The sequence below is a fragment of the Myotis nattereri genome, assembly GCF_964212035.1.
Source record: "Myotis nattereri genome assembly, chromosome: X".
In the NCBI taxonomy this organism is placed as follows: domain Eukaryota; kingdom Metazoa; phylum Chordata; class Mammalia; order Chiroptera; family Vespertilionidae; genus Myotis; species Myotis nattereri.
The window spans coordinates 10,577,039-10,603,775 of record NC_138078.1 but is presented as its reverse complement, the minus strand read 5'-3'; the positions used below and the strand labels follow the sequence as shown (position 1 = coordinate 10,603,775).

General features: G+C 39.1%; 1 protein-coding gene across 2 annotated transcripts in view; it reads right to left on the bottom strand.

Annotated features, from left to right (window-relative positions):
* CDKL5 (cyclin dependent kinase like 5) overlaps positions 1 to 26,737 on the bottom strand; it is a gene marked incomplete at its 3' end in the record, with an annotated part of 164,163 nt that overhangs the window by 69,875 nt on the left and 67,551 nt on the right. For both annotated transcript variants that reach the window (XM_081081897.1, XM_081081896.1), the window contains exon 3: positions 24,260 to 24,294. In XM_081081897.1, coding sequence (XP_080938023.1) covers positions 24,260 to 24,294 — 35 coding nt within the window. The remainder of the gene's footprint in view (positions 1 to 24,259; positions 24,295 to 26,737) is intronic.

The following is a 26,737-nucleotide window of genomic DNA, read 5'->3' as shown; positions in this document are numbered from 1 at the left end:
CCTGGTGATTCCCTGAGATCCCCACCCCACCCAATTTACAGCTCCACCCAAGCTGTGTTGGGCGGGTTTTGCATATGAATGGCCTGTCTTTTCTCAGCCTAAAACCTATCAACAGGCAGCAGCTGGGTCAGGGAGCCCCAAAGCTATCAAAAGAAGGCCCAAGGCCGGCAGCAGCAACCTGCCTTGCTTCGCAGCTGGGCCAGGCCTCATCTGGGCACTTCCAAACCTGATACAAAGAGGAAGAATCTGCAGATCTCTCTGTAGCTCCTGCTGGGTGGCCCCAGGCAGTGACTGACTTTGCACCTCCTTGGAGTTCCAAGAGCCAGTGTACCCCATGGTCAGTGTGAGATCATACCAGATTACAACTCTTCACATCTATAAGTGATACACTCAAAGGGCAGAATCAGTGAGCACCAAAGCCACACTGAAGCAAGTCCTGCCCCATAAGGGTGTCTCCTACACAGCAGCTCTTCTATTGTAGACCCAGCTGGTCCTCACAGCCAATAGGCCTGGAGGTCAATTCCTCCCAGTGATACTAACAGCAATCAAGGCTTAACTACAAGACTGTGCACACAGCCCACAAAGGGCTTCACCAACGAGTGTCCACCTCAGGTAACTGGGAAGGCTGAGCCACTGGTCCCTATAGGACACCTACCACACAAGGACACTCTATCAACTCAATGAAACTTAGCAGCTACCCAATACATGGAAACAGACACAGGGAAGCAGCCAAAATGCAGAGATAAAGAAACACGTCACAAATGAAATAAATGGAAGAAAGCAAAATACTGGATATAGAATTCAAAACCACAGTTATAAGGTTACTCAAGAATCTTCTAGAAACCTCTGAGGAACTTAGTGATACCTTTAAGGATCTTACTGAGAATGCAAAAAAAAAAAAAAAAAAAAAGGAAAAGGACCAGTCAGAAATTAAGCATACACTGACTGAAATAAAGAATAATATACAGGAGAAACCAAGATGGCGGCATAGGTAAACACTGGAGATTGCTGCCTCCCACAACAACTTCAAAAATACAACTAAAAGACAAAACAAACATCATCCAGAACCACAGGAAGGCTGACTGAGTGGAAATTCTACAACTAGAAGGAAAGAGAAAAGCACACTGAGACTCAGAGGAGGTGCGGAAGTGCAGAGGCACGGAGGCGCACGCGGCAAGGGCTGGCAACTGAGGATGCAGCTGTCTTTTTGAATCGGGAGGGAGTCACAAGCCCCCGACTGCTCTGAACTCCGGTTCTGGGTGAGTCTCTGGGGAACCAGACTCATACACGGAGAAACTGGACTGTCTGGCAGCGGGCAGAACTCAGAACTCGAGGGCGGCTTTCTCTCAAAGGTGCTTGCAGCGATTACTGGGACACTGAGACGAGGGACCCCTTAGGGCAGGGCTGAGGATCAGCCATAGCGGCTTGCTCTGCCCTGTTGATTCCCTGAGATCCCGCCCCACCCAAGCTTCAAGCAGAGGCTTTTGCATATGAATGCCCTGGCCCTTCGCAATCTGAAAATTACCTAACCAACTGCAGCTGGGCCAGAGAGACCCAGAACTTCCAAGAGAAGGCCCAAGGCCCCACAGCAGCTTGCACTGATTCACAGCTGGGCCTCATTTGGGCACCTCCAAACCCCAAACAAGGAAGGGGAATCTGCAGATCTCTTTGTAGCTCCTGCTGGGTAGCCTCAGGCAGAGGCTAAATTAGCACCTCCTTAGATCCAAGAGCCAGTGTACCCAGTGGTCAGAGTGGGACCATCCAATTACAACTCCTCAGATCCATAAGGGACACACTCAGGGGGCAGACTCAGTGAGCACCAAAGCCCCACTGAAGCAAGTCTTGCCTCATAAGGGTGTCTTCAGCACAGAAGTTTTCCCACCGTAGACACAGCTGATTCTCTCAGCCAATTGGCCTGGAGGTCAATTCCTCCCAGTGATACCTACAACAATCAAGGCTTAACTACAACAAGACTGTGCACAAAGCCCACAAAGGGGTGCACCAAGAGTGTCCACCTCAGGTAATTGGGGAGGCTGAGCCACTGGGCCCTATAGGACACCTAGAACACAAAGCCACTCTACCAACACAGGGAAGCATAAAAAATGTGGAGACAAACAGGTAACAAATGACAGAAATGGAGGAAAGCAAATGACTGGATATAGAGTTCAAAACCACACTTTTAAGGTTTTTCAAGAACTTTCTCGAAATCGCCAATAACTTTAGTGAGACCCTCAAAAAGACTGGTGAGACCGCCGATAAATGTAGTGAGACCCTCGAGGTTATGAAAAAAGGACCAACTAGAAATTAAGCATACACTGACTGAAAAAAGGATATTATGCAGAGTTCCAACAGCAGACTAGAGGATCGCAAGAATCAAGTCAAAGATTTGAAATACGAAGAAGCAAAAAACACCCAACCGGAAAAACAAAATGAAAAAAGAATCAAAAAATATGAAGGTAGTGTAAGGAGCCTCTGTGACAGCTTCAAGCGTACCAACATCAGAATTATAGGGGTGCCAGAAGAAGAGAGAAAGATATTGAAAACCTATTTGAAGAAATAATGACAGAAAACTTCCCCTACCTGGTGAAAGAAATAGACTTACAAGTCCAGGAAGTGCAGAGAACCCCAAACAAAAGGAATCCAAAGAGGACCACACCAAGACACATCTTAATTAAAATGCCAAAAGCAAAAGACAAAGAGAGAATCTTAAAAGTAGCAAGAGAAAAAAAGTCAGTTACCTACAAGGGAGTACCCATATGACTGTCAGCTGATTTCTCAACAGAAACTATGCAGGCCAGAAGGGAGTGGCAAGAAATATTCAAAGTGAGGAATAGCAAGAACCTACAACCAAGATTACTCTACCCAGCAAAGCTATCATTTAGAATTGAAGGTCAGATAAAGAGCTTCGTAGACAAGAACAAGCTAAAGGAGTTCATCACCACCAAACCAGTATTATATGAAATGCTGAAGGGTATTCTTTAAGAAGAGGAAGAAGAAGAAAAAGGTAAAGATAAAAAATTATGAACAAAGTGACAACAAATACATACCTATCAACAAGTGAATCTAAAAATCAAATGAATAAAAAAATCTGATGAAAAGAATAGACTCGTGAATGTAACAGAATCAGGGGCATGGAAAGGGAGTGCACTGACAATTCTTGGGGGGAAGGGAGTGTGGGAGGTGCGGTAAGAGATTGGACAAAGATCTTACACCTATGGACGAGGACAGTGTGTGTGGGGGGGGGCAAGGGCCTGGGGTGGAGTGGGGACCGGGAGGAGGGGAGCTATGGGGGTGGGGGAGAGGAACATCTGTAATAATCTGAACAATAAAGATTAAAAAAACAAAAAACAAAAATACTTCCATCTTAGAAACAAAAGACTATACTCCAGTTTAAAATATAAGATATGTTCATTTTTCATATTCCTGTTGCCAGATCTATGTGATTTTATAAGAAAACAGAATGCTTCTGCAATTACATTAAATTTTGCAATACCTTTTAGAAACCTAGAAGCACTTCTTTCAGTCACAATCTTGATTTCAAACAAATAACAATAAAGCAAAGTGAAGCTCAAACACATCCACAAGAAGGGTAAGAACTTCAGATTTAGAGCCAAGCTGCCTGGATTTGAAATTTGGCTCTACCACCTACTAGTTGAGTGATCTTAGTCAAGTTACTTACATTCTCAGTGCCTCAATCAACTTTTCTCAAAATTGAACCTAATAATATCACTCATTCCTGAGGTTGCTATTAGGACTGAATGAAAAGTTACAAGTCAAATGCTTAGAATAGAGCATGAGCTAAATGTTATTACCCTTATTACTACCATCAGGGAGACAGCTCAACAGGTTCTACTTATGAGCATTCCTAAATCACCAAACCAAGTTTCCAGAGGATTTCACAGAGCATGGGATTTGTCCCTGAGGGGCTTCCCCTGCCCCTGGGGAGAACTAACAGTCCTTACTAGTAAAAAGCCCATACTCACAGAAGCAGCTGAGTTGAACTTCCTGAACAATAAGGTAAAGTCAAAGAGAGCTGATGGTTCTCTAAGACTGGAGAATCCTTCACCACTGGGACAATCAGGGGACTGCAACTTCTCCATGACATAGATGGGTGTCCATAACTTTGGACAGTGGTGGTTCTTTAAGAGATTCTTCCAGTCTGATCATTAAGCTCCACAGCCTAGAGAGCTGGGCCAGGGAAATAACAACCACTGGAGGGCAGCTCCTGGCAAAGGTTTAATGGTAACCTGAGTAACAAGCAACAGTAACCACAGTAACAACAAAGGATTTGATGACTACACCCTTACCCCATTTGCCTGGTACCTCATAAACCCAATGAGGCTTATACCAGTCAATGGGAGTCAAAGGAACCCCAATAATACCACAAGCCAGGTATTGTGGAACTGGATTTATCTTTATTACTAAAATAAAGAACTGTGTTTTCTATTTGAGTGTCATGGGGCAAATTAAAATCTCTTTTCCAGGTCTTTGACATCTAAAAAACTGTGAGGTCTTTGAAAGTAAGGACTATGTCTCAGTCATATCTATAGTTCCCCAGGTTCAACTACAGTGACTGATACATGGTATATTTGAAGGAGGAACTGGTCCTATAGAATAAAGATCTAATATGCTAATTAGACCAGATGGCAAAACGACCTTCCAGAATGACCTTCTGGAACAACCATCCAGAACGACCAGTGGGCAGGAGGCGGGGCCACGAGGCAAAAGCCTACTCTTGCACAAATTTCATGCATCGAGCCTCTAGTGTTATTATAATATAAATTAGAGTCCCAGTGCATGGATTTGTGCACCAGTGGAGTCCCTCGGCCTGGCCTGTGGGGATCAGGCCAAAACCAGCTCTCTGACATCCCCCCGAGGGGTCCCAGATTTCGAGAGGGCGGTTCTCAGGTGACACACCCTGGAACCTGGCTCCCTCCTCTCTGGTTCTGGGTGCGTCACCCAAAAACTGCAGCTGCCAAGTCACTGCAGCTTGGCAGCTCCTGCACTGAACATCTGCCCCCTGGTGGTCATTGCGCATCATAGCTACCAGTTGGACGGTCAAACGGTCACTTAGGCTTTTATATATTTATAGATGGTTGTTTATAGAATTTTCACACACACGGAGACTTCCAGTTTTGGTAAAGATAGAGTAGCACCATTCCTGCCAGATCCTTCCTCTTAAAACTAAAAATCCCTATATATAACACACAAATAAGAATAGGAAGACAGAGTGGATAGGAAGAAGATGATTGCCTAGGGACATTGGGACTTGAGGAAGGCTAAGGCAGTGAATTCCCTAGGTTTCCTCATGTATTCCTGATAGGGTACTACAGAAGCCTCCAACCTAGAACTGACAAGAGACAAGTATATAAAAGTGCCAAGAAAAGCCTGTCCTCACAGTCAAAAGACCAGGAAAAGGATGGGCTAACAACAGAAAATCTTTTAGGCGACACTCACCCTACTCCAGGCAAACATCAATGGAAATACTGCACCACCATCGCACTGGGGTTTCAGTGTGGCTACGTGGGTAGACACACACACTCTCTCTATCTCTCTGAGGTAGTAGGTAGCAGCTCCAACTCCCCCACCAGGTGCTGGCCCTGTTAGTGGGGCTGAGCAGGAAGCTAATCTTCTATCCCTTGCCTGGCAGAAGCGGGCAGTGTACCCATTCCCAGCCTGTGATGTTGGCAGGTCTAGCCAGGGAACAGTACTCTGGCCCCTCGGCCAGGGTAAGTGTCTGCAGGATGGAGCAGAGGCAACAGACAATTTGAATAATTGGTTCACTTTTGCTGGGAAGGTGTTAGCAGGACCAAGTGAGGAGCTGAACGTCCACACCACCCATCTACAAGGAGGCACTGGGAGAAAGAGCAAAACTGCGGAAGTGCTGTCTGTGGTCCAAGCAGGAGGCTAAACGTACACATGCTACCTGGCCCTCTACAAGGAGACTGCCTATTAAACAAAAAAGTCTCATAATATCTAAAATGACCAAGATAAAATAAAAAAATCACTCCTCATACCAAGGGCCACAAAAGCCACAAATTAAATGAGAAAAGACAAGGGACATGAACACCAAGACTAGTCAGATGTTGGAATTATCTGACAAGGGTTTTAAAACAACCCTAATAAACCTACTTCAACAAGCAACCCAGAAACACCCATACACACAGACAAAATAGCCCCAACAAAAGCCTGCTCTCTTGAGCTAAAAGACCAGGAAAGGGGCAGTGTAACTAGATGAAAAACTTTTAGACAATAACCATTCTACTCCAGCCAAATGAAACAATGCAAATCGTGACTCCACTCATACGAATAAAGGCAGAGTAGGGAGTATGTCCAAAGTCCTGCCAGGGTAGTTTCAGTGAGGCCACTGGAGAGCAGAAACAAGGCACTCATGCCCCTCCTAGCCAGGGTGGTCAGCAGAGGCCAAGTGGGGAACCGAACTCCAACCTACACCAGTAACAAGGAGCTGCTCCTCAGTGGGTGTCAAGAGAGGTGGAGTGAGGAAACTGAATTATCATCTCCATTTGGCACAGCCCTCCCTTACCAGAGCAGTGTCAAAGAAGATTAAATAAGATCCAAAGTCAAATGACATTGATATCCAAATGTCTAGGTTTCAATAGAAAATCACATCATATGAAGAACCAGGAAAAAGTCAACATGAATGAGGAAAGACTATCAAGAGAGGCTAATACAGAGATGTCAGAATTATCTGACAAGGATTTCAAAGCAGCCATTATACCAAGAGGAAGTCTCAAAGGAAATTTTAAGTTCAATTTACAATAGCTAAGATTTGGAAACAGCCTAAGTGCCCATCAGCAGATGAGTGGATTAAAAAACTGTGGTACATCCATACAATGGAATACTACACTGCTGTAAAAAGGAAGGAACTCCTACCATTTGCAACAGCATGAATGGTCCTGGAGAGCATTATGATAAGCAAAATAAGTCAGTCAGAGAAAGATAAATGTCACATGATCTCACTCATTTGTGGAATATAATGAACAACATAAACTGATGAACAAAAACAGATCCAGAGACAGAGAAGCATTGATCAGACCGTCAACCTCAGAGGGAAGGTAGGGGAGTGTGGGAGTAAGGAGGAGAGATCAACCAAGGGACTTGTATGCATGCATATAAGCATAACCAATGGACACAGATGGGGGGTGAGGGCATGAGTAGGGGATGGGGGTAAGGGGGGGTTAAGGACACATATACATATGTAATACCTTAATCAATAAAAAAAGAAAAACTTAATGAAGATACATTATACCAAAATATGTGGAAAGCAGCTAAAGCAGCACTGAAAGACATTTATAGGACTAAATGTATACATTAGAGAAGAGGGGAAAGGTCTCAAATCAATAACCTAAATCAAACAGGAAAACAAACGAGAAAATCAATGAAGCAAAAGCTTGTTCTGCAAAACAAAGACTGACAAAATTGATAACCTCTAGAAAGATTAATAAAGCTGAAGGGAGGACAAAAATCATTACTATCAGGAAGGAATAAAACAGTGAAATCCCTTCAATCCTGTAGCCAATAAAAGAATAAGGAAATACTACAAACTTTACTCATAAATTTGACAACTTAGAAGAGATGGGCCAATTCCTTGAAAACAACTATCCAGATTTAACCAAGATGAAATAAACAACTTAAATAGTCATATAATTATTACGTAAATGGAATTTGCAATTTAAGTTTCCAATAAAAGAAGGATTCTGGTTCAGATGGGTTCACTGGAGAATTCAGTAGCTTAATGTGAAACGGTAAATTAGTATTTCTCTTTGTACAAAACTGCTTATGTAGCTCTCATGCAACAACAAAGTAGTAAACTCAGGATTTCACCAATCATCTGTGAAGAGCTTTTAAAAAGACAGCACAAAAAACATAGACTACAGACTGGTCTCTCTCATGAACTCAGGCACAAAAAAAATTATTAGCAAATCAAATCCAATGATGTATAAAAAGGAACTATATATCATGACCACATTGGATTTATTCCAGATATGCAAAGCTGATTCAACATCTGAAAATTATATCAACAAGGTAAAGAAGGAAAATCATATGATCATCAATTGATACAATAAAATAATTGGACAAAATTCATCATTTGTGATTTTAAAACTCTCTGGCAACCAAGGAATAGAAGGGAATTTCCTCAACTTGCATGAGAATAGATAATTATCTCATGATAAAAATTTTAAAGACAATAAAGCAAGCAACATGAGAAAATGAATGTGAAACAGGAAGTGAGGGTAGCAGTGTCCAATCTGATTCCAAAGTTTCAGAAATTTTGTAGTGTCCCAAAGAAACACACCTCCCAGTAGTATAATTGTGATTATTCTCACAAAAGGGCTTGTGAGGATATCTGAAAGACTTCATTAAACCAAGAGACTAGGTTTTCTAAATGAGACTGTTTAAACTGTCAAATCAGGATGCTGTGGATTGGCAGGTTTAATGTTTAAGTTGTTCCCATTCCCATCTTCTCTTTCCCACAGTGCCTGTGGAGTGGGAGGAAGCTTCTGATAAAGCGTAGATCAATTAAAAGAGGGAAAAAAGACACTACTTTTTTTTTTTTTTTTTTTTTTTGCAAATCTGAAAGTAGTGGGTATATCTGTGACCCTGCTATGTATAATTAAAGATGCCAATACTAAAACCTTCTGTAACATAGTATCACAATTCCATGTCTACAAATCTGATTCTAGTGTATTTTGCTTAGATTATGATGTACCAAGAAGAGTTCAAAAAGATGCAGGTTGCTCTCAAAATTTTTATTTTATTTTATTGCTTAAAGTATTACAAAGGGTATTACATATGTGTCCATTTTTCCCCCCGCCCTTGACAGTCCCCTAGCCTCCCCTATCCCCCAGTGTCTTATGTCCACTGGTTATGCTTATATGCATGCATACAAGTCCTTTGGTTGATCTCTTTCAAAATTTAATTGGATAAAGAACACTCTCTAGAATATATGATGGACTATACCACCTGCAATAAAGCTGAACATGACAGTAGCTTAATGTGAAATGTTAAATTAGTATTCCTCATTGTACAAAACTGCTTATGTAGCTCTTGTGCAATAACAAAGTATAAAGCTCAGGATTTTCACCAATCATCTGTGAAAAGCTTTTAAAAAAGATATTTGAAGAAATGGTTAGATTTTTTTAGTGCATATTTCAAACAATTAGCTACATGGTAATACTCAAACCTCTTTCAATCTATCTTGCATTCCAAATAAAATCTTATTACAAACATAAAAAATGTTGATCACTCCCAAACACAAGCTACTAAATTCCTAATAGAGTACAAGTTCTGAAATACAGTTTATTAAGTAGGATAAAGCCAAGACCTATCAGTTACTGCAAAATTCATGTAAAAGCATTTAATAGTACAGCTCTAAGTATTTCTCTTAAGGTTCTCACATTAATGAGCGCTGTTTACTAAATTCTATCATTCAAGCATTAATGATTACATTTCAGAAAAAGAAATCATTTGTGATTTAGAAATATAGAAATATAGAAATATAGAAAAAGTCATAATGAACAGAACCAGTATCCACAATAGGAAATACTGTGGGGGGAGGGGAAAGTTAGGAAAAGAAAGTACTTTATTTTCCCAGTAGGAATTATGTAACAGAAACATCATTTGGGCTCACACCACAAAATCCATGAGAAAGGCTCAAATGTGAACACTGTGTGTACATTTTTAAAAATCTATGTGCATGAGTTTATACTGCATCTGTTTGCACCAATATGTGACAAATATCTATCACTTTCATATACATTGAACCATTCTAGGGGAACATGGAAGAGAAAAAGGCATTACTTATGCATCACCTAGTCTAAGTTTTATTTAGAATGTAAATTCTTTGAGTCAACCACTTTAAATACCAACATGAACCTTTGTTAATCACTCTCTCCACCCTCCCATTCCTGGCACCCCAGAAGAACCCTGGGAGTCTAATGGCTTTATGTCTGCTAAGCCTGGCAACTGAGCTTGTTGAGCACCACCTCCACTGGAACAAAAGTGTACTTTCTACTGCACCTTCCTTTTCTTTAACAATTGAGCAGAATCAAGCATGTGCCTAGATCTCTAAGTCATTACACTGTTGCTGGCATGACTGCTGGCTCTGCAGAACGGCCACTGGTTTACAGTGGCTACCAGTAATGACCAGTACCTAAGTGTTTTTTTAAGAATTCTGCTTCTCGCCTGGCCAGCATGGCTCAGTGGTTGAGCATCAACCTATGAACCAGGAGGTCACGGTTGGTTCAATTCCTGGTCAGGGCACATGCCGGGGTTGCTAGCTTGATCCCCAATCGGGGACATGCAGGAGGCAGCCAACCAATGATTCTTTCTCATCATTGATGTTTCTCTCTCTCCCCCCCTCTCCCTTCCTCTTTGAAATCAATAAAAATATTTTTTAAAAGAATTCTGCTTCTCATGAGAGAAATAAAAAGACTGTGCACCTGAGTTAGAGATGGTGCTTCCTGCGTTCACCATTCAATCTTGCTATGTGCTATAATTAGCACTATTTTGCTTACTTATTTGATTGTTGTAATTGTGGTAAGAAGAACTGTTTCTGTCCCCAGAAAGCAGCTTGTCCCCAGAAAGCAGTGGACGTGGCAGAGAAAGGAAGAGTTAATGAGGAGCCATTGAAGGGGATTGGCTGACCATAAGTATTGTGGTAAGACTCACTCTCCAGATCTTTCACAGAGAATAGTTTGATGATGTTCAAGTCAAGAGACATCAAGGACACCACCAGCATGAAAAACACCAAGATGCTTTTCTCTGTGGGGTAAGAGAGGAAGCAGTCCCCCTGATGAAAACAAGGGTGCCATCTGCAAGTGTAAATCACATTCACACTGAACCCATAGATCAGCAGGAAGGCCACCTCGAAGACAGACTTAAAGAAGCTACTAATGGCATAAGTTCACAGCAGGCCCCCTCTCATTTTCACTTTGCCGTGTTCTTCAGTGTCATATTTGAACTTTTATTCTTAATCCTCACCCAAGAATATGTTTTCATTGATTTTTAAAGAGAGAGGGAGGGAGGGAGGGAGGAGGGAGGGAAACATCAAACTGTTGCCTCCTGTATGCCCCCTGACTAGGGATTGAATCTGCAACTTAGGTATGTGCCCTGACCGGGAATTGAACCCACAACCCTTTGGTGTACAGGATGATGCTCCAATCAACTGAGCCACACAGCCAGGGCCGTACTTAAACTTCTTGATTTCCTTTTCCTGCAAGTGCATTTCCACACTGACACCTTCAGTTGGGGCAACGTTGAGTTCCTCCTCTTTCTTATTCAACTTCTCTTCCTTTCAATCACCAGATAACATTCACTAGGTACAAGAGTGTGGGGACAGACATAAATATGATCTGAAAGACCCAAAAGCACACATGAGCGATTGGGAAGGACTTATCATAGACATAGTCACAACAAGGCTGTGAATTTACAACGAAAGGTAAAATTCTCACCATCCCAGGCTGACTCAATCATTGTCCTCAGTAGCAAGACTCAGAAAATGAAAATAACTGAGAGCCACACTTTCCCTCTAGCAGTGGAGTAATCTTGAACCCTGTCTAAGAGTTGGCCTAAGGCACTCCAGTCACTCATATTGCCTGTTTGCTGTTCTATCACCTAAAACAAGTAAAGTAGGCATGCCAGTGACTGCCCTCCTTAGAGGTTGAAGTAAAATGAAAAAGTTCAAGCACTCAAAACTGTCTCAGTTTATAAGTCTGCTATTAGTATTCTTCTTCATTCTTCCCCCTAATGAAAGACAATTGCTGATACCTGATAAAAGCATACGTTGATTCATTTTCATATTTGGTGAGTAAATACTCTTAAATAAGGATGTCCATATATTGATGATGGCACATTATGGGAACAAAATAGACACATCTACAGGTCTCCTTCAGAGAACTGAATAAAAATATTTCCAAAGATAAAGACTCAAACACAGAAACTGAATTAAACAACTCACATGTATATACTGATTCATCTTCAGATGTATTAGGGCCATCATCTCCCAAATAGATACTGATATTTATTCAAGCATTATTTATTCAGAGCCTACCTAGGTGCCAGATTCTATATGGGGCACTGATTCCTACTGGTGAGTAAAATAGAATTCCTGTGGAACTCATGATCAACTGGGGGAAACATAATTAAAAATTCAATATTTTATTAAATCTAAGGTACATTTGATAAAATAAACCATTACTTGCTATTTAAAAAGCAATCAAAGCATCCAGTGTAACATGTGCCCCAATTTCAGAAAATGTGGGAGGAAATATACATCTTAGAATCAATGGAAAAGGCTAACTGAGTAAGTAAATATACAATTGCAAATTTAAATAGGTCCCAAGAAGGAAACAAATAGGCACCAACAAGAGATCAATACAAGGAAACCAAGACCAGTCTGTATAGAGTCAGTCAGGCAAAATGTAAAATTGTTGCATGTGAAGGAAGCAGAGAAGCAAAATCTAAAGAGGGAAGAAAATCTAAAGAGGGAAGAAATCATTGTATTCAAGGAGCTGAAAGGTAGGCAGCACAGTTACAGGTAGTTAGGCAGAAGTAGTAGACTGGTCCCAGAGGGGGCTACCTCAGGCACCCACTTGGTAGCAGCAGAGAAGCCCAGAGGCAGAAAGCCAGAGTGCACTGCAAGGCTGGGGCAGGATTGAGGCCACAGAGCAATTACTAATGGCAGCTTGGGAGCTCTAGGGGACAAGATGCGATTGAGGGATGTACAGAGCAGTGCAGGGATGAGGGTTCTATGCTAATGTGCAGCCAGTGAGTTTTGGAGGTAACAAAAAGTAAAAGAGGATGTCAAGAATCATGGGACTTGTCCTGAGAGTCTCTGAAATAGGCGATCGATACTGGTGCTGTGGTCCTGAACAAAGGAGCATTTTGCAAGGGTAGCTGCCATTCTCCTTAGCAAGAAGAAGCAAGATCAGAAGAAAAAAAGAGAAGTTGCTGCTCCCTTTTTATCTGAGAATTGGAAGTCAGGTCCCTACCAAGAGTAGCCTCAAATTAAATACATATTTACTGAATGTGGACCATTATCTTTAGTTGCATTGTTAGCCATGGAAGCTTTATGGTTAAGATTAAAATATTAATATGCTATGTTCATTCTTGTGGGTTTCTTCTAGGATATTACTAAAATATATCTAGAGCTTTTTAAAAAAATTCAGTAGGAGCAACACTGATACAACCCACCAACCTATTAAGGGTGGGTAGAACCTAGCACAACACATAACTGGGCCACTACTGAAGACCTACTCTTCTTTCTCTATTTTGTTCCAATAGCCCTATTTCTTTATAAGAAACGTTTCTAAGCAAAAGCCTAGGGAAAGCTTTCTGCCTCAAATTCAGATTATGCTAGACAAATGTATCTTACCTTAAAGTGAACTGCAGCTAATTGATTATTACATGGCAAAAAAAAAATTACTTTCAACCAAACCCTTTCAATACAGCACCAACTCATCACCTTTTAAAACAAGTTTTATTTAATACACTAAGATATTCATAATACTTAATATTTTAGTTCTCCCTCTTCAAAATAATCTTTAATTCCCAAAGATATTCATTTTAAGCAATTAGAAAAATTGAAACAGGAAAATATTGATTAAAATAAACATAACATGGATTTGCCAACTAATAAGCAAAATTAAATACCATGCAGCTAATTTGTTTCTTGTTCTACTGGCTGTTCCTTATAGCAGATTCAGTGAGAAAAGTAAAACTTAAAATGAAACATCAAAAGGGGCAAGGTTAATGTAATTTAAATTGTCTCCATCTCCCAAGGTTGGTTACAACTGTTCTCTAAGGATAAGAACTGAAGTCTCTCCAACTGCAATTTTTTAGTAAGTAATCAAATTATAAAACTTCAAAGTACACATAGTCTTTCTTTGCTTTAGTAACCCAGCTGAGCCAATTTGCCGTCTATCACACAGATTCTGAAAGTAATATTATTAAGCTAAAGTCACCAAGATTTATAGTTGATAATTAGTATATTCTTGAAGGTTAATTGAAAATAAACCAATGGCATGCAAGACTTCGAATTTATTCTCATTAGTTTTTCAAATTTAAAGTGTTTAGTCTCCAGAGATTTCAAAGTGCCTTAGAAAATTGAGTTGCTTCTTCAAAAATATGTGGGTAAAATACCAAGTGAAGGGTAAAGAAAATAACCCACAAAACTTCTTTAGCATGGTTTATAGATGGTATCTGATAAAACAAAAAGTGCTGGGGTGGGGTGAGAAAATCAATAATTCTAGTTAATTTAGGATAGTTATTAGCATTTTATAGAACTACATGAAGTTTCTAAGTTTTTCATATATTTTGTTCTGAAAAACTTCTTACTAAGCACTTTGAAAATACACAGATCTGAGATTCAAAGGAATGAAAATAACTGAGAATGAGTCATCTCAGTTAAGCAAATGGTTCATGGGAAACTTAAAAGCCTCTTGCTGAACAGTACTTTTAAACTGGACAAGATAGTCCCAATTTGAAAGTATAAATGTAGCCCTGGCTGGTTTTCTCAGTGGTTAGAGAGTCAGCCTGTGGACTGAGGGTCACAGGTTCGATTCCCAGTCAAGACCACATACCTTGATTGCAGGTTCCCCAGCCGTGGTCGGGGTGTGTGTGGGAGGCAACCAATCAACGTGTCTCTCTCGTTGATATTTCTCTCTCTCCACCCTCCCTTCCATTCTCTCTAGAAATAAATAGAAAAAATATCCTTGGCTGATGATTAAAAAGATAAATAAATAATAAAGTATAAATGTAAAACTTCAAGTTTCAGCTCCAACACGTGAAGTGCTTACTAGTACATACTGTCACTCCGGTCATTACAACAACAAAACACCCCAAATAAACTAAAACTCAACAACTTTTCCAAGGCTTATCAGAGAATTGAGAATATAGGGCAAACTGAACTCCTGAAATCTGGAGAGAGGCAAATATAGAGACTCACATCCAAGATCAGCTTACCTGGAGCACAAGGTGCTAGAACAGTGATGGCGAACTTTTTGAGCTCGGCGTGCCAGCATTTTGAAAAACCCTAACTTAACTCTGGTGCTGTGTCACATACAGAAATTTTTTGATATTTGCAACCATAGTAAAACAAAGACTTATATTTTTGATATTTATTTTATATATTTAAATGCCATTTAACAAGGAAAAATCAACCAAAAAAATGAGTTCGTGTGTCACCTCTGACACGCATGTCATAGGTTCGCCATCACTGTGCTAGAGTAATCACAAGAAAACTTAAATGGTAATTTTGACAAACCCTTGCGAGTAAGAACTCCTGGGGGCCCAATCTTAAAAGGGCCTCCACACAACTGTGGCTTTACCTCCAGGAAAATAACTAGGTTCTGACTATAAAGATCCAAGAATTATCTCCTCCACTTTTGGGTGAGAGGAAAAGAAAAGTAACAATTTTGAAATGCACCCAGGGTGAAGATCTAATGAAAAATCTTCTCCCTTTTGGGTAAAGGAAAGGGGAAAGTAACCATTTTGAAATATGCTGAAGGGGAAAGTAACAGTTTTGAAATAAGCCCAGAATGTTATCCATAACAAAGGCCAACACTCCAAGGTAAAATGTACCAGAGCCTTAAACGTTACCCTGGGAAAGGGGAAAATAGCCAATTATAGCCCCACATAGCCTTCTTGTTTCACCTAAAAGCAAGGCGGGGGGGGGGGACTAAGAAATAAAGGTTGCATCCCAGTACTCAGGCCCACCAAAAGACTAAGATTTGGTCCGAAGATTACAGAACACTTCTTCCCCACACTCCAACACCATGTCACCAGGGTCCTAGTACAGTAACAGCGGATTACAAGTGAAAGAGTAGCAAGAAATAAACTTTATTTAAAAAGAAGTTCTTAGGGAAACCCAAGGACAATAGGGGGAAAAATAAAGAAAAGCATAGACACTAGAAGAAACTGAAGCCTCTGGCACCTACACCTACAACAAACATTAAATATAACCTAGCTCCTAGCCAAATTAATATAAAACCTTATACTAAAGCACGATTTACCTCAGGTCCTATTAGCCAATATATCCTATCTGGCTTATAAAAGAAAAACATTAAAAAACATGGTAAAAGGCAAGAAAAACACAGGGTGAAAAGACAAAGCAAGCATCAGAACCAGACTCAGGTATGGCACAGATCTGGGGATTATCAGGAATAATTTCAGATAAGAAGATTAAAATAACTAGGATTACTATACTAAGAGCTCTAATGGAAAAAGCAGACAACATACAAGAACATATGGGTAATGTAAGCATATACAACTCTAATGAGAATTTAAAAGAAAATGCTAGAAATCAAAAGAACTATAACAAGAAAATGAATAATACCTTTAATGGACTCATCAGTAGATTGGACATAGCCAAGGAAAGAATCAGTAAACTTAAAGATATATCAATAGAAATTCCCAAACTAAAATGAAAAGAGAAAAAAAATAATTTTAAAAAGCAGCACAGAATATCCAAGATCTGTGGAACAATTACAAAAGGTGTAACTGGAATATCAGAAGGAGAAGAATGAGACCAAAGAGAAGAAACAATGAACAATGAGAAATTAAAATTGAAAACACAATACCATTTATATTATCACTAGAAGTAAAGAAGTACGTAGGTATAAATCTAACAAAATATTTGCAAGATCTGTATTCTAAAAAACTACATAAATCTTGATAGAAATCAAAGATCTAAATAAATGGAGAGATATTCTGTTTATGGATCGGAAGACTCAATATTATTATGCCAGCTCTTCTCAACTTGATCTATTAATTCAATGTGATCCTAATCCCAGCAAGCTATTTTGTGGATATCAAGAAACTGATATTAAAGATAATATGAAAAGGCATTTTTCTTTATTACTGACATGAGTTTGTTCCTAAACAGATTTTAATGGAGAATTTATTTTAAAAATGGGAAATAAGGTTTCATAGTATCATTTCAACTACAATCTTTTCTCAAATTTATCTCTCCCAAACTATATTTTAAGCTTCCTGACAAATAAAAACATGGTTTTTTATTTGTTCATTTATACATGCTAGCCTCAAAAATATACATGCTATTCCTCAAAAAATAGGAATTACATCTTACTGATTTTTGCAGAGCCATTGCCTAGCAGAGCACCTGAAATTTTGTAGGCACGCAATAGATTTTTCTTAAACAGATATTTGAATTTTATTTTATAACTAGAGGCCCAGTGCACAAAATTTGTACATGGGTGGGGTCCCTAGGCCTGGCTGGCAATCAGGCCTATCAGGGCTGTCTCGTCCAGTCCTGATTGGGGCCAGGCCAGCTGGGGCCTGCTGGACCAGGGAGGGACTGGGGGAGGTTGGCTGTGGGAGCACACTGACCACCAGGGGACAGCTCCTGCACTGAACGTCTGCTCCTGGTGGTCAGTGCATATCATAGAGATTGGTCGACTGGTCGTTCTGGTTGTTCGGTCATAACAGTCAATTAGGCTTTTCTATATATAGATATATAGATAGATGCCATGCCTAGAACACAATACTATTAAATGTAAGAGGTAGAAAACAATTTTTATTTGGTGTTAAAAATTAAAATGCTTTAACTTATTAAACAAATCTTTAAATTAAGAAATAGTAAAGCTCAGAAGCATTATATAGCTTCTAATAGTATTTCAGGGTTAGGTTACTTTTTTGTAGAAAAAGATCAATGTGTACTATGTTCCAGTCACTGATTTTAACAATTCATAGAAGTTCCCACTATATGGACATTTGCTGGTAAGTTCCTTTTCTTATATTACCAGTGAATAAAAGTGGACAGAAGTAGGTTTACAGTTGTGAGTAGGTGAGACACATAGTTCTTGTATTATTATTTATGAATTATTGTATTATTTCCCATACCAACAACTGTAAACCTACTTTTGCCCACCCCTTATATATTTTAGGCCTGTATAGAAAAATGATTCATACTCATTTTTCTCCTAGAGCTTTGAAAAAAAGGTCATATTGAAAAGCTAGTATGGTGAAGGCCTGGGGGGGGGGGGGCCGAGGTGGAGGGAGTCAATGGGGGGGATAAAGAAGGAGGGCATCTATAATACTTTCAACAATAAAGGTTTTTTTAAAAAAACTAATATAAATCTCTTAAGCACACACATTATCAGAAACTAATGAAATGACTCATCTTAAGAAGATGTAGAAAAAAAATGTTCTCTTCTTTGAATTATGTTTTTATGATTAGCAGAAAAGGGGACTTTAAAGTCCATCTAGTACCCCAGCCAACTCATCCTCTAGCCAGTGGTTCTCAACCTTCTGGCCCTTTAAATACAGTTCCTCATTTTGTGACCCAACCATAAAATTATTTTCATTGCTACTTCATAATTGTAATGTTGCTACTGTTATGAATCGTCATGTAAATATCTGATATGCAGGATGGTCTTAGGCGACCCGTGAAAGGGTTGTTGGACCGCCAAAGGGGTCGTGACCTACAGGTTGAGAACCGCTGCTCTAGACTGAGTGGTGGGTGGGGATATAATCATTTAGGGACTGAGAACTGATTTACTATAAGAAGGGTGATTGAAGTAAAGTATTCTGTGTAGACAATGCATACAGAGCTAATACTGGCTAGTTCTAATATGACCATTCCCTTATGCCACTTACTAAAAAACAAACTACAACAAAACAAATCCAGATTAGGATGATGAGGATAAAGGCAACCAAGAAACCTGCAAAAACCCAAAATTCTTCTAGTTCCTTAAAGAAATCACTCTCCTGGAAATTGACAAATAAGCCATTATTTCTTTTATTGGTAATCAGACAACAGAAACAGAGGTGGTTTTTCCTATATCAACAGACTTGTAGAATTGAAATTATAAAATATTATAATTCAAAAAAGGACAATTTTGGTGAGACTTTTGTAATGTCCCAGAAACTATTCTACAAATAACTGAATGGCAACAAAAACCAGGTCAAGAGAGGAAACTACATAGAAATATGGTTCTATATGAGTGCCTATGTAAGAGGTAATGGAAGATGTTTTCCCCCCATGAATGATTCTTACTATCGCTGTTCCTGATCTGAAGTACAGTTTTATATTGGCATCTCATTAATCTCTGTAACATGCAATAAATTAATGCCATTTAGGAGAGAGTAATTACTTAAAAATTATTATGACAAAATAATCAGTACTGGATTCTTTCCAGCTTCTGACAATCTTTATGAAAAACCCCAAGCCCCTCTTTAATTTTCTTCAAATGTTAAAAATTTTACACACGAAAAGCAAAAATCACACTTTCTTGTTATTTAAATAAGATGAAATAATATAATCAATCCAATGTATTCAGTTTCTCATTGTTGACTCTCCCTAAGCTTTGTTTTAAAAACTCAATTCACATGTAAAAACTAAAACTCAAAGAAAAACATTAGTCTTATTTACTGTAGGGAAAAAAAAGTAAAAATTTATTTTTAGTATAAAATAACTGTGGTTTGATATGGCAGACTATAAATAATCTGTTAAATTGATGATGGTTAAAACAAAATGATGATGGTTCACTAAATTTTCCTCAAATATCTTCTTAAAATAATTTGCTTTAGCCCTGGCCGGTTTGTCTCAGTGATTAGAGCGTCAGCCCCCAGACTGAAGGGTCTCGGGTTCAATTCCAACCAAGGGCACATACCTCTGTTGCAGCCTCGATCCCCAGCCCCGGTCAGACACATGCAGGAGATAACCAGTTGATGTGTCTCTCTCACATTGACGTTTCTCTCTCTCTGTCTCTCCCCCTCCCTTCCACTTTCTCTAAAAATCAATGGGAAAAATATCCTTTGGTGAGGATTAACAACAACAACAACAAATAGCTTGCTTTAAAAAAAAAAGTAACCAAATCATCATTTAGCTTTTTGGCGGAAAAGCAAAATTAATCTGAAAAAGGAAAAAAAGGAATCACTAATTCAAAATGTATAATGCTCACTAAAAACAAAGCCTTATAGCAAAAAAACAAATATTAAGTAATAGCAAACAGACAAAGAATCCTTTTTAGTACAGGGAGATAAGGATATTTCTAACTAGTGAATATTTCATCAAATCTACTCTTCTTCCTACTCTTAATCTCAGTCTTTCAAATCTCAAATGTGGAAAATGGCACAATCCAGATTTTATCCATGTTTTCTCTCCTTAACCTCTTTCAATTTGGCATTCGATGTACCATTTCACTCAAAGAGGCCATTAATAAATGGCACTATTAATCTTTATCATCACAGATCTTTTTTATGGATTTTTACAGTTGGTGAATGCCATTTTAAAAAAAACCTTCCTTCCTTGCTTTCAAGAGGTCAGCCTCTCTCTCCTTTCAGTCTGACCATTTGAAACATGCCCTTCCCACTGCTTTGCACTCCCTCTTGGAAGGTGCATATCATTTCACAGTTCCAGCTCATGCTCAAGTTAGCCCATTTCTGGAGTCAGATCAAAGCCACTTTATAAACTGTGTAATCTTGGCCCTGTTACATAACCTCTCTATGACTCAGTTTCCTCTCTTGCAAAATGGAAATAAGAGGACTGTTGTGGGATTAAATGTAAAATATCTAGTAGAGTGCCTAGCACATGGTAAATGTTCAATATGTGGCATTTAGTAATATCAGGTTTGGTATTCTGGTGCCATTTTATTCTTTATTATGAAAGCCAAACTCATTATTTCTCCCCCTAAACTTACACACCCTTTGTAAGTTTTTCAGTCAGATACATGATACCAATGCTTTTCCAGTTTGCCACAAGTCCTTGGAATCATCTTTAATCCCTCCACAGGGACCTGCTACTCTGCAACAGCTCTTTACAGTGTCCTTAATTTTTGGTTCTATAATTTAAGTCAACTTTATTATTAATTGAATACTTATAGGCTGTACCCTAATACTGGATAGTTCATGGCTTTGTATAACTTGCTATCTCAAGAGCATATGGCATCTACTACTTCACAACAAACAGAAACTTCTCATAAGTCAACCCCAGCCAAAGGAAAGGAACTACATGAACCAGTACTTCCCTGTCCTAGGCTCAGCATCACCCTCCAACCTCTACATGGCTGCACAACCCTCTTGCCTCTAATATCATCTCCCTATTTCAACACCATTCTATTCTCCCTACTTTGTAATGAGGACAATCTCTTTGGACTTCTGCAAAGAAAAACTGTACTGTAAAACATGTCTCCCTTCTCACAGGCACTTCAAAGCAGACATGCAAATTTTAAAAAATCAGCAACATATATCTGCAGTGAAGGTCCAAACTAGAATGTCTTCCAAATGCCAGTAGTCATAAAGTGCCATAAATAGCTGAACAGTCATTGCTAAGAGTTTTCATATACATGTCAATGTGTATATCTATACTAATAGAGGAATATGCAAATTGCCCAGGACACTGTCACAGTAACGACCACCAGGCTGCCTGGAGCAACAAGGCCGGCATGGGGGTTAGTGAGGGATGACCAAATGACTGAACAGCAGGCTGCATGGGGTGACCAGGCTGGCAGGAAGGTTAGTGAGGGACGACCAAACAACTGAACAGCAGGCTGCATGGGGTGATCAGGCCAGCAGGGGGGTTAGTGAGGGACAACCAAACGACTGAACAGCAGGCTGCATGGGGCGATCAGGCCGGCGGGGAAGCAGTGAGGGGCGACCAGGCCAGCAGGTGGGGCAGTTGGGCACAACCAGGTCAGCAGGGGGGGTCGGGGGGGGCAGTAAGCAGCGACCAGGCTGGTAGGGGGGCAGTTAGACGTGACCAGGTTGGCAGAGGGGCAGTAAGGGGTGACCAGGCCAGTGGGGGGGGCAGTTGGGGGTGACCAGGCTGGCAGGGGAGGCAGTTAGGGGCAATCAGGCAGGCAGGCAGGTGAGCAGTTAGGAGCCAGCGGTCTAAACCGGCAGTTGGACATCCCCTGAGGGGTCCCTGATTGGAGAGGGTGCAGGCTGGGCTGAGGAGACCCCCCCACACACATGAATTTTGTGCACTGGGCCTCTAGTATAATAAACAGAAACTGTCAAAAAGAGAGTATCATTATATTCTTTTAATATATTTTTATTGATTTCAGAGAGGAAGGGAGAGGAAGAGAAAGAAATATCAATGATGAAAGAGAATCATTGATTGGCTGCCTCCTGCACTCCTCACACTAGGGATTGAGCCCACAACCCAGGCATATGGCCTGACTGGAAATTGAACCGTGACCTCCTGGTTCATAGGTTGATACTCAATTACTGAGCCATGTTGGCCAGGCTGGGCCACATTTTTTAAAATATATTTTTATTGATTTCAGAGAGGAAAGGAGAGGGAGAGAGAGACAGAAACATCAATGATGAGAGAGAATCATTGATCGCCTGCCTCCTGCACATCCCACACTGGGGATCAAGCTCACAACCTGGGCATGTGCCCTGACCGGGTATCAAACCATGGTCTCCTGGTTCATAGGTCAATTCTCAACTACTGAGCCATGCTAGCCGGGCTGGGCCACATTCTTTTTTAATTGGGCAGCATTTATTTCAATAAACTAAGTATGGTCTTTGGCCTAGAATGAACCAACATTTATTGTGTTCACAAAAGACAAGCTATATCTTTTTATAAACATGACTTCTAAATTTCTTGCAACAGTACACATATTAAAACCGTAACTTTCTTTCATACTTGCTCAAATATACAATATACTAGGAATTATTTAATTATATATACACTCAGATCCAACCCTCTTAAAAAGAGAACAAATTTATGCATAAGTAATCATACATTTTATAACCATTTTATAATTTTAAAAGGAATGCAAAATACATGGGTATGATTATTTTATATATAATGGTACAGTAGAAATTATTATATCCATTTTTAACTATAACATGAGATTTTGTGGTTATCCATTTGTTTGCTCCTGAAGGGTAAATCTTACCAAAAGCATCAAATTCTCTATTTTGGGGTAATGGGGTGAAGATTTGAAGGTTTGATTCTGGCTGAAAGAAGAATATACTGTAACAAGTCTAATGACTAAACAGCTGCAGATTCTAAAAAGAGTTTTTATTACTCTGAGTGAGGCACTAATTTATGTTTAAATTTTCCATCCGATATCTTTTTAGATGCATGAAAGGAAAAAAAATAATAATACTTAAAGAGCTGTTTTGTGAGTCCCCTCATTTAGGAAAGGGCAGTAAAAAGAGTTTTTTAGATGCAATCTCAGTTTTTAAAGTATCTCTTCAGACAAACCCTAAGCCATACAAGGTTAAGAAAACTACAGTTTACTTATCCTTGTAACCCAAAGTGCTCTCTCTACACATAGCCACTAGGAATCAGAGTTCACATTTAGAATTGGTTTCCCAAGAGCTTAGATCCCTGTTATCATCCACTCTCACTCTGGACCCATCTTGCTGGCACTGACAGTGTGCATTAACAGTGTGCAGTGCGAACCATTTCTTAATATAGTTAACAAGCATGTTTTCACAAACAAGTAGACAGATATATGGATACATTAAAAAAAATTCAACTAATAAATCTTTTTTTACATAAAAGACAGAACTCAGATTAGGTCAAAATTGTTATAGCTTTAACACTTCCCATATTTTTTTAATTGAGGTATAATTGGCATACAACATTATATTAGTTTCAGATAATCATTACAAAGTAATGATTCAATATTAGAACACGTATCATCTAAAAGTTATTCTCTGAGTAAAACATGTTCACCACTGAGCAACAGCTGTGGAAACTTGAAATAACTTACCTGAATAAATGGTGATTATTATCATAGTCAAATAATTTATATAATTTGATTCATTCAAGGCTGTGCAAGGGTGATCAACTATAATCAATAATAACCATATACTATTCTCCCAAGCCCTATTTTATATCAAATACCTATCCACTATACCCTTCAAAATCTGGATTCAGACCCATAAAGTATTCTAAGTTACGTATTGGGTCTACATGAAAAATGCTAACTGAATGAAAGTGTTCATTGTTCTTAAGTACCTGAACATAAATTTATCACTACCTTGATTTCTTCTCTATCACCTCTTCTCATTAGGCAGCTTTTCACCTATACATTGAACAGGTGAAAAATAGCACATGATTGTAAAGAACTAATGACTACCAAATCATGATAAAGCTTGTCCCAAAGTAATCTCCTTTCTCTGGGTTCACATATTAATTCTACTCAACAAGCATCATCATTATAGCCAGACAGCTTTAATTATATGCTCACATGCACAGAACACTAAATTAATTTCAAAACAGTTAAAACACATTTTTTCTTCTTGTACTTGCCTTATGTCTGCATTTAAGTACAACTCCATAGGCTCCTATAATAAAAAGAAGTAAACAGTTAGAAGCAGTATACCTACTACAGCTCTTATAGAAATTGAAGTTCTACTATATTTACACTAGAGGCCCGGTGCATGAAATTTGTGCACTGGGGAGGGGTGTCCCTCAGCCTGGCCTGCGCCCTCTCACAATCCGGAATCCCTCGAGGGATGTCCGACTACCAGTTAAGGCCCGATCCCAGCCTGGCCTGTGAGGATCTGGCCTAAACCGACAGTCGGACATCCCCTGAGTGATGTAGCAGTGCACCAAGTGGCAGGTGGCCAGGGAGGAACCAGAACCAGGGCCCAGCGCCACACTGCTCATGCTCATCCCAGCCCATTGTGCCTGCTGCTGCCACTCGGTAGTGCTGCTGTGGAGTCAGGAGAGGCTCCTGCCGCCGCCATGAGCCCAGTTTCTGACTGAGCAGCGCTCCTCCTGTGGGAGCATACTGACTACCAAGGGGCAGCTCCTGCCTTGAGTGTCTGCCCCTGGGTGGTCAGTGTGCATCATAGCAACTTGTTGACCAGTCATTCCAGTCATTCTGTCGTAACAGTTGCTTAGGCTTTTATATATATAAATTGGTTATCAGTATATGTTATAATAATGATTCCTAAAATAACAATATTCTGCAGTGATAATGCAAAGAGCCACCTACAGAGCATGGATATTTATTATATATTTTTTTCATAAACCGAGAGTGTAAGTAACTCATTTCCTCAACATGTACTTTTACAGGTTTCTCTTTTAAAGAAAATTTCACTTGAGACATGTTTAAATTTAAACTTAAAATATTCTAGAGACAAGATTTGGGTACAAGAACCTTGGGAGTAGATGAAAATTAATTCAAAAGATTCTAGGAAACTTAAAATTTAAGAGCTAATGATTTCTTAGCATGGAACGTACCAAATATGTTATCTATCCTAGGAGACAATTAAGTCCTCTTCTAGGATACTGGAATATCTTTCCTGATTGGCAAAACAGTATAGGCCTCAGCATTTCAATTAATAACTAATCAAAGTTGATACATCTTTTGCCATAAATAATCAATTCAAGGGCACAGGCCACAAGCAGTTCAAGAATCTCTGGCCATTTATAGCCATGCACTCCCACTTTGTTTGATATAGTTTGATGAAATTCATCATCATCTTTTGGGTTACTTATCCTGTTATCCAGCCAATAAACTACTTCCTTAGAGACAGAACACAGACTAGACAGCAAGTTACCTAGAAAACTGAGGTTAAAGTTATACTGTGAACATCTAATTAGGAGAATCAGAAGGTAGATTCTGCTTGACAGTTTTAAATTTCCTTAATATATATTTGTATTTCTTAGCCAAAAAGCATCTGAGGTAGTTTATAAAAAAAACCAAAAAACATATAGCAATGTTTCTGGCTACAACTTAAACTGACATATTCTGATTTATATAACAGTCTTGTAGTTTTCGTTAATCTGAGCCAATCCCTGAGAAGATGATCACATATAAATATACAAAGAAACACAAGGTTAGGATCCAGAAAACTTAGATTCAGAATCTGGAACATTCCAAATGTGTTATACTCTATGAGATGACCTTCTCCAGTCAATAGTTTATTGCATAAGTCTAACTGTAATACTTCTTTGGGGGGGGGGACAACCAATAACAAATAAACAAAAAGGCAGGTATTATAAAACAGATAGTAGGTAAGATATGGAGAATAAATTTTATTTACATAATTAATATTAATGAAGAAAACGAAAAGGCGTTGACTGGTGAAGAAAGAAGGATCCATTCTCTTAATATGGTTTCAACTTCAGATCTTGAAGCAAACACCCAATGATCAGACTGTGTTTTTAATTGCTTTTATTTATTTTAATTTTTTATTTAAATTCTTTATTGCTGAAAGTATTACATGTGTCTCCACTTTCCCCCATTGACCTCTCCCTGCCAGCTCCCAACGCCCCCTCCCCACAGCACAGGCCCTCACCCCTCATACTGTCTGTGTCCATTGGTTACGCTTACCGTATATGCATGCATACAAGTACTTTGGTTGATCTCTTACTCCCTCTCTCCCACCCTACCCTGCCTTCTCTCTGAGGTTTGACACTTAATATGAAAATCTAAAACAGCTTTTCTGTTCACATTGGTAAATTTTTAAAACTCCTTTTAAAATTTCAAATTTATTTGAAAATTCTGAAATATAAAATATTTGTAACATTTACTTTAAAGATATATGAAATTTTTGTAACATTTGCTTTAAAGAAACCATAATTATAGTCATTTATCTCATTAACAGAATCATTTATCAAAATCTCCATAAAGTTATCTTTAAGTCAAGAGCAAAAACTACTAAAATGAAAAAATCATAAAAACTTATGAAAAATGAATTACCATATTTCATCTAATCAATGATGTCATTGAATATAAGCATAATTTTATGTACTACTAGGAAAGGAAAAATGCTG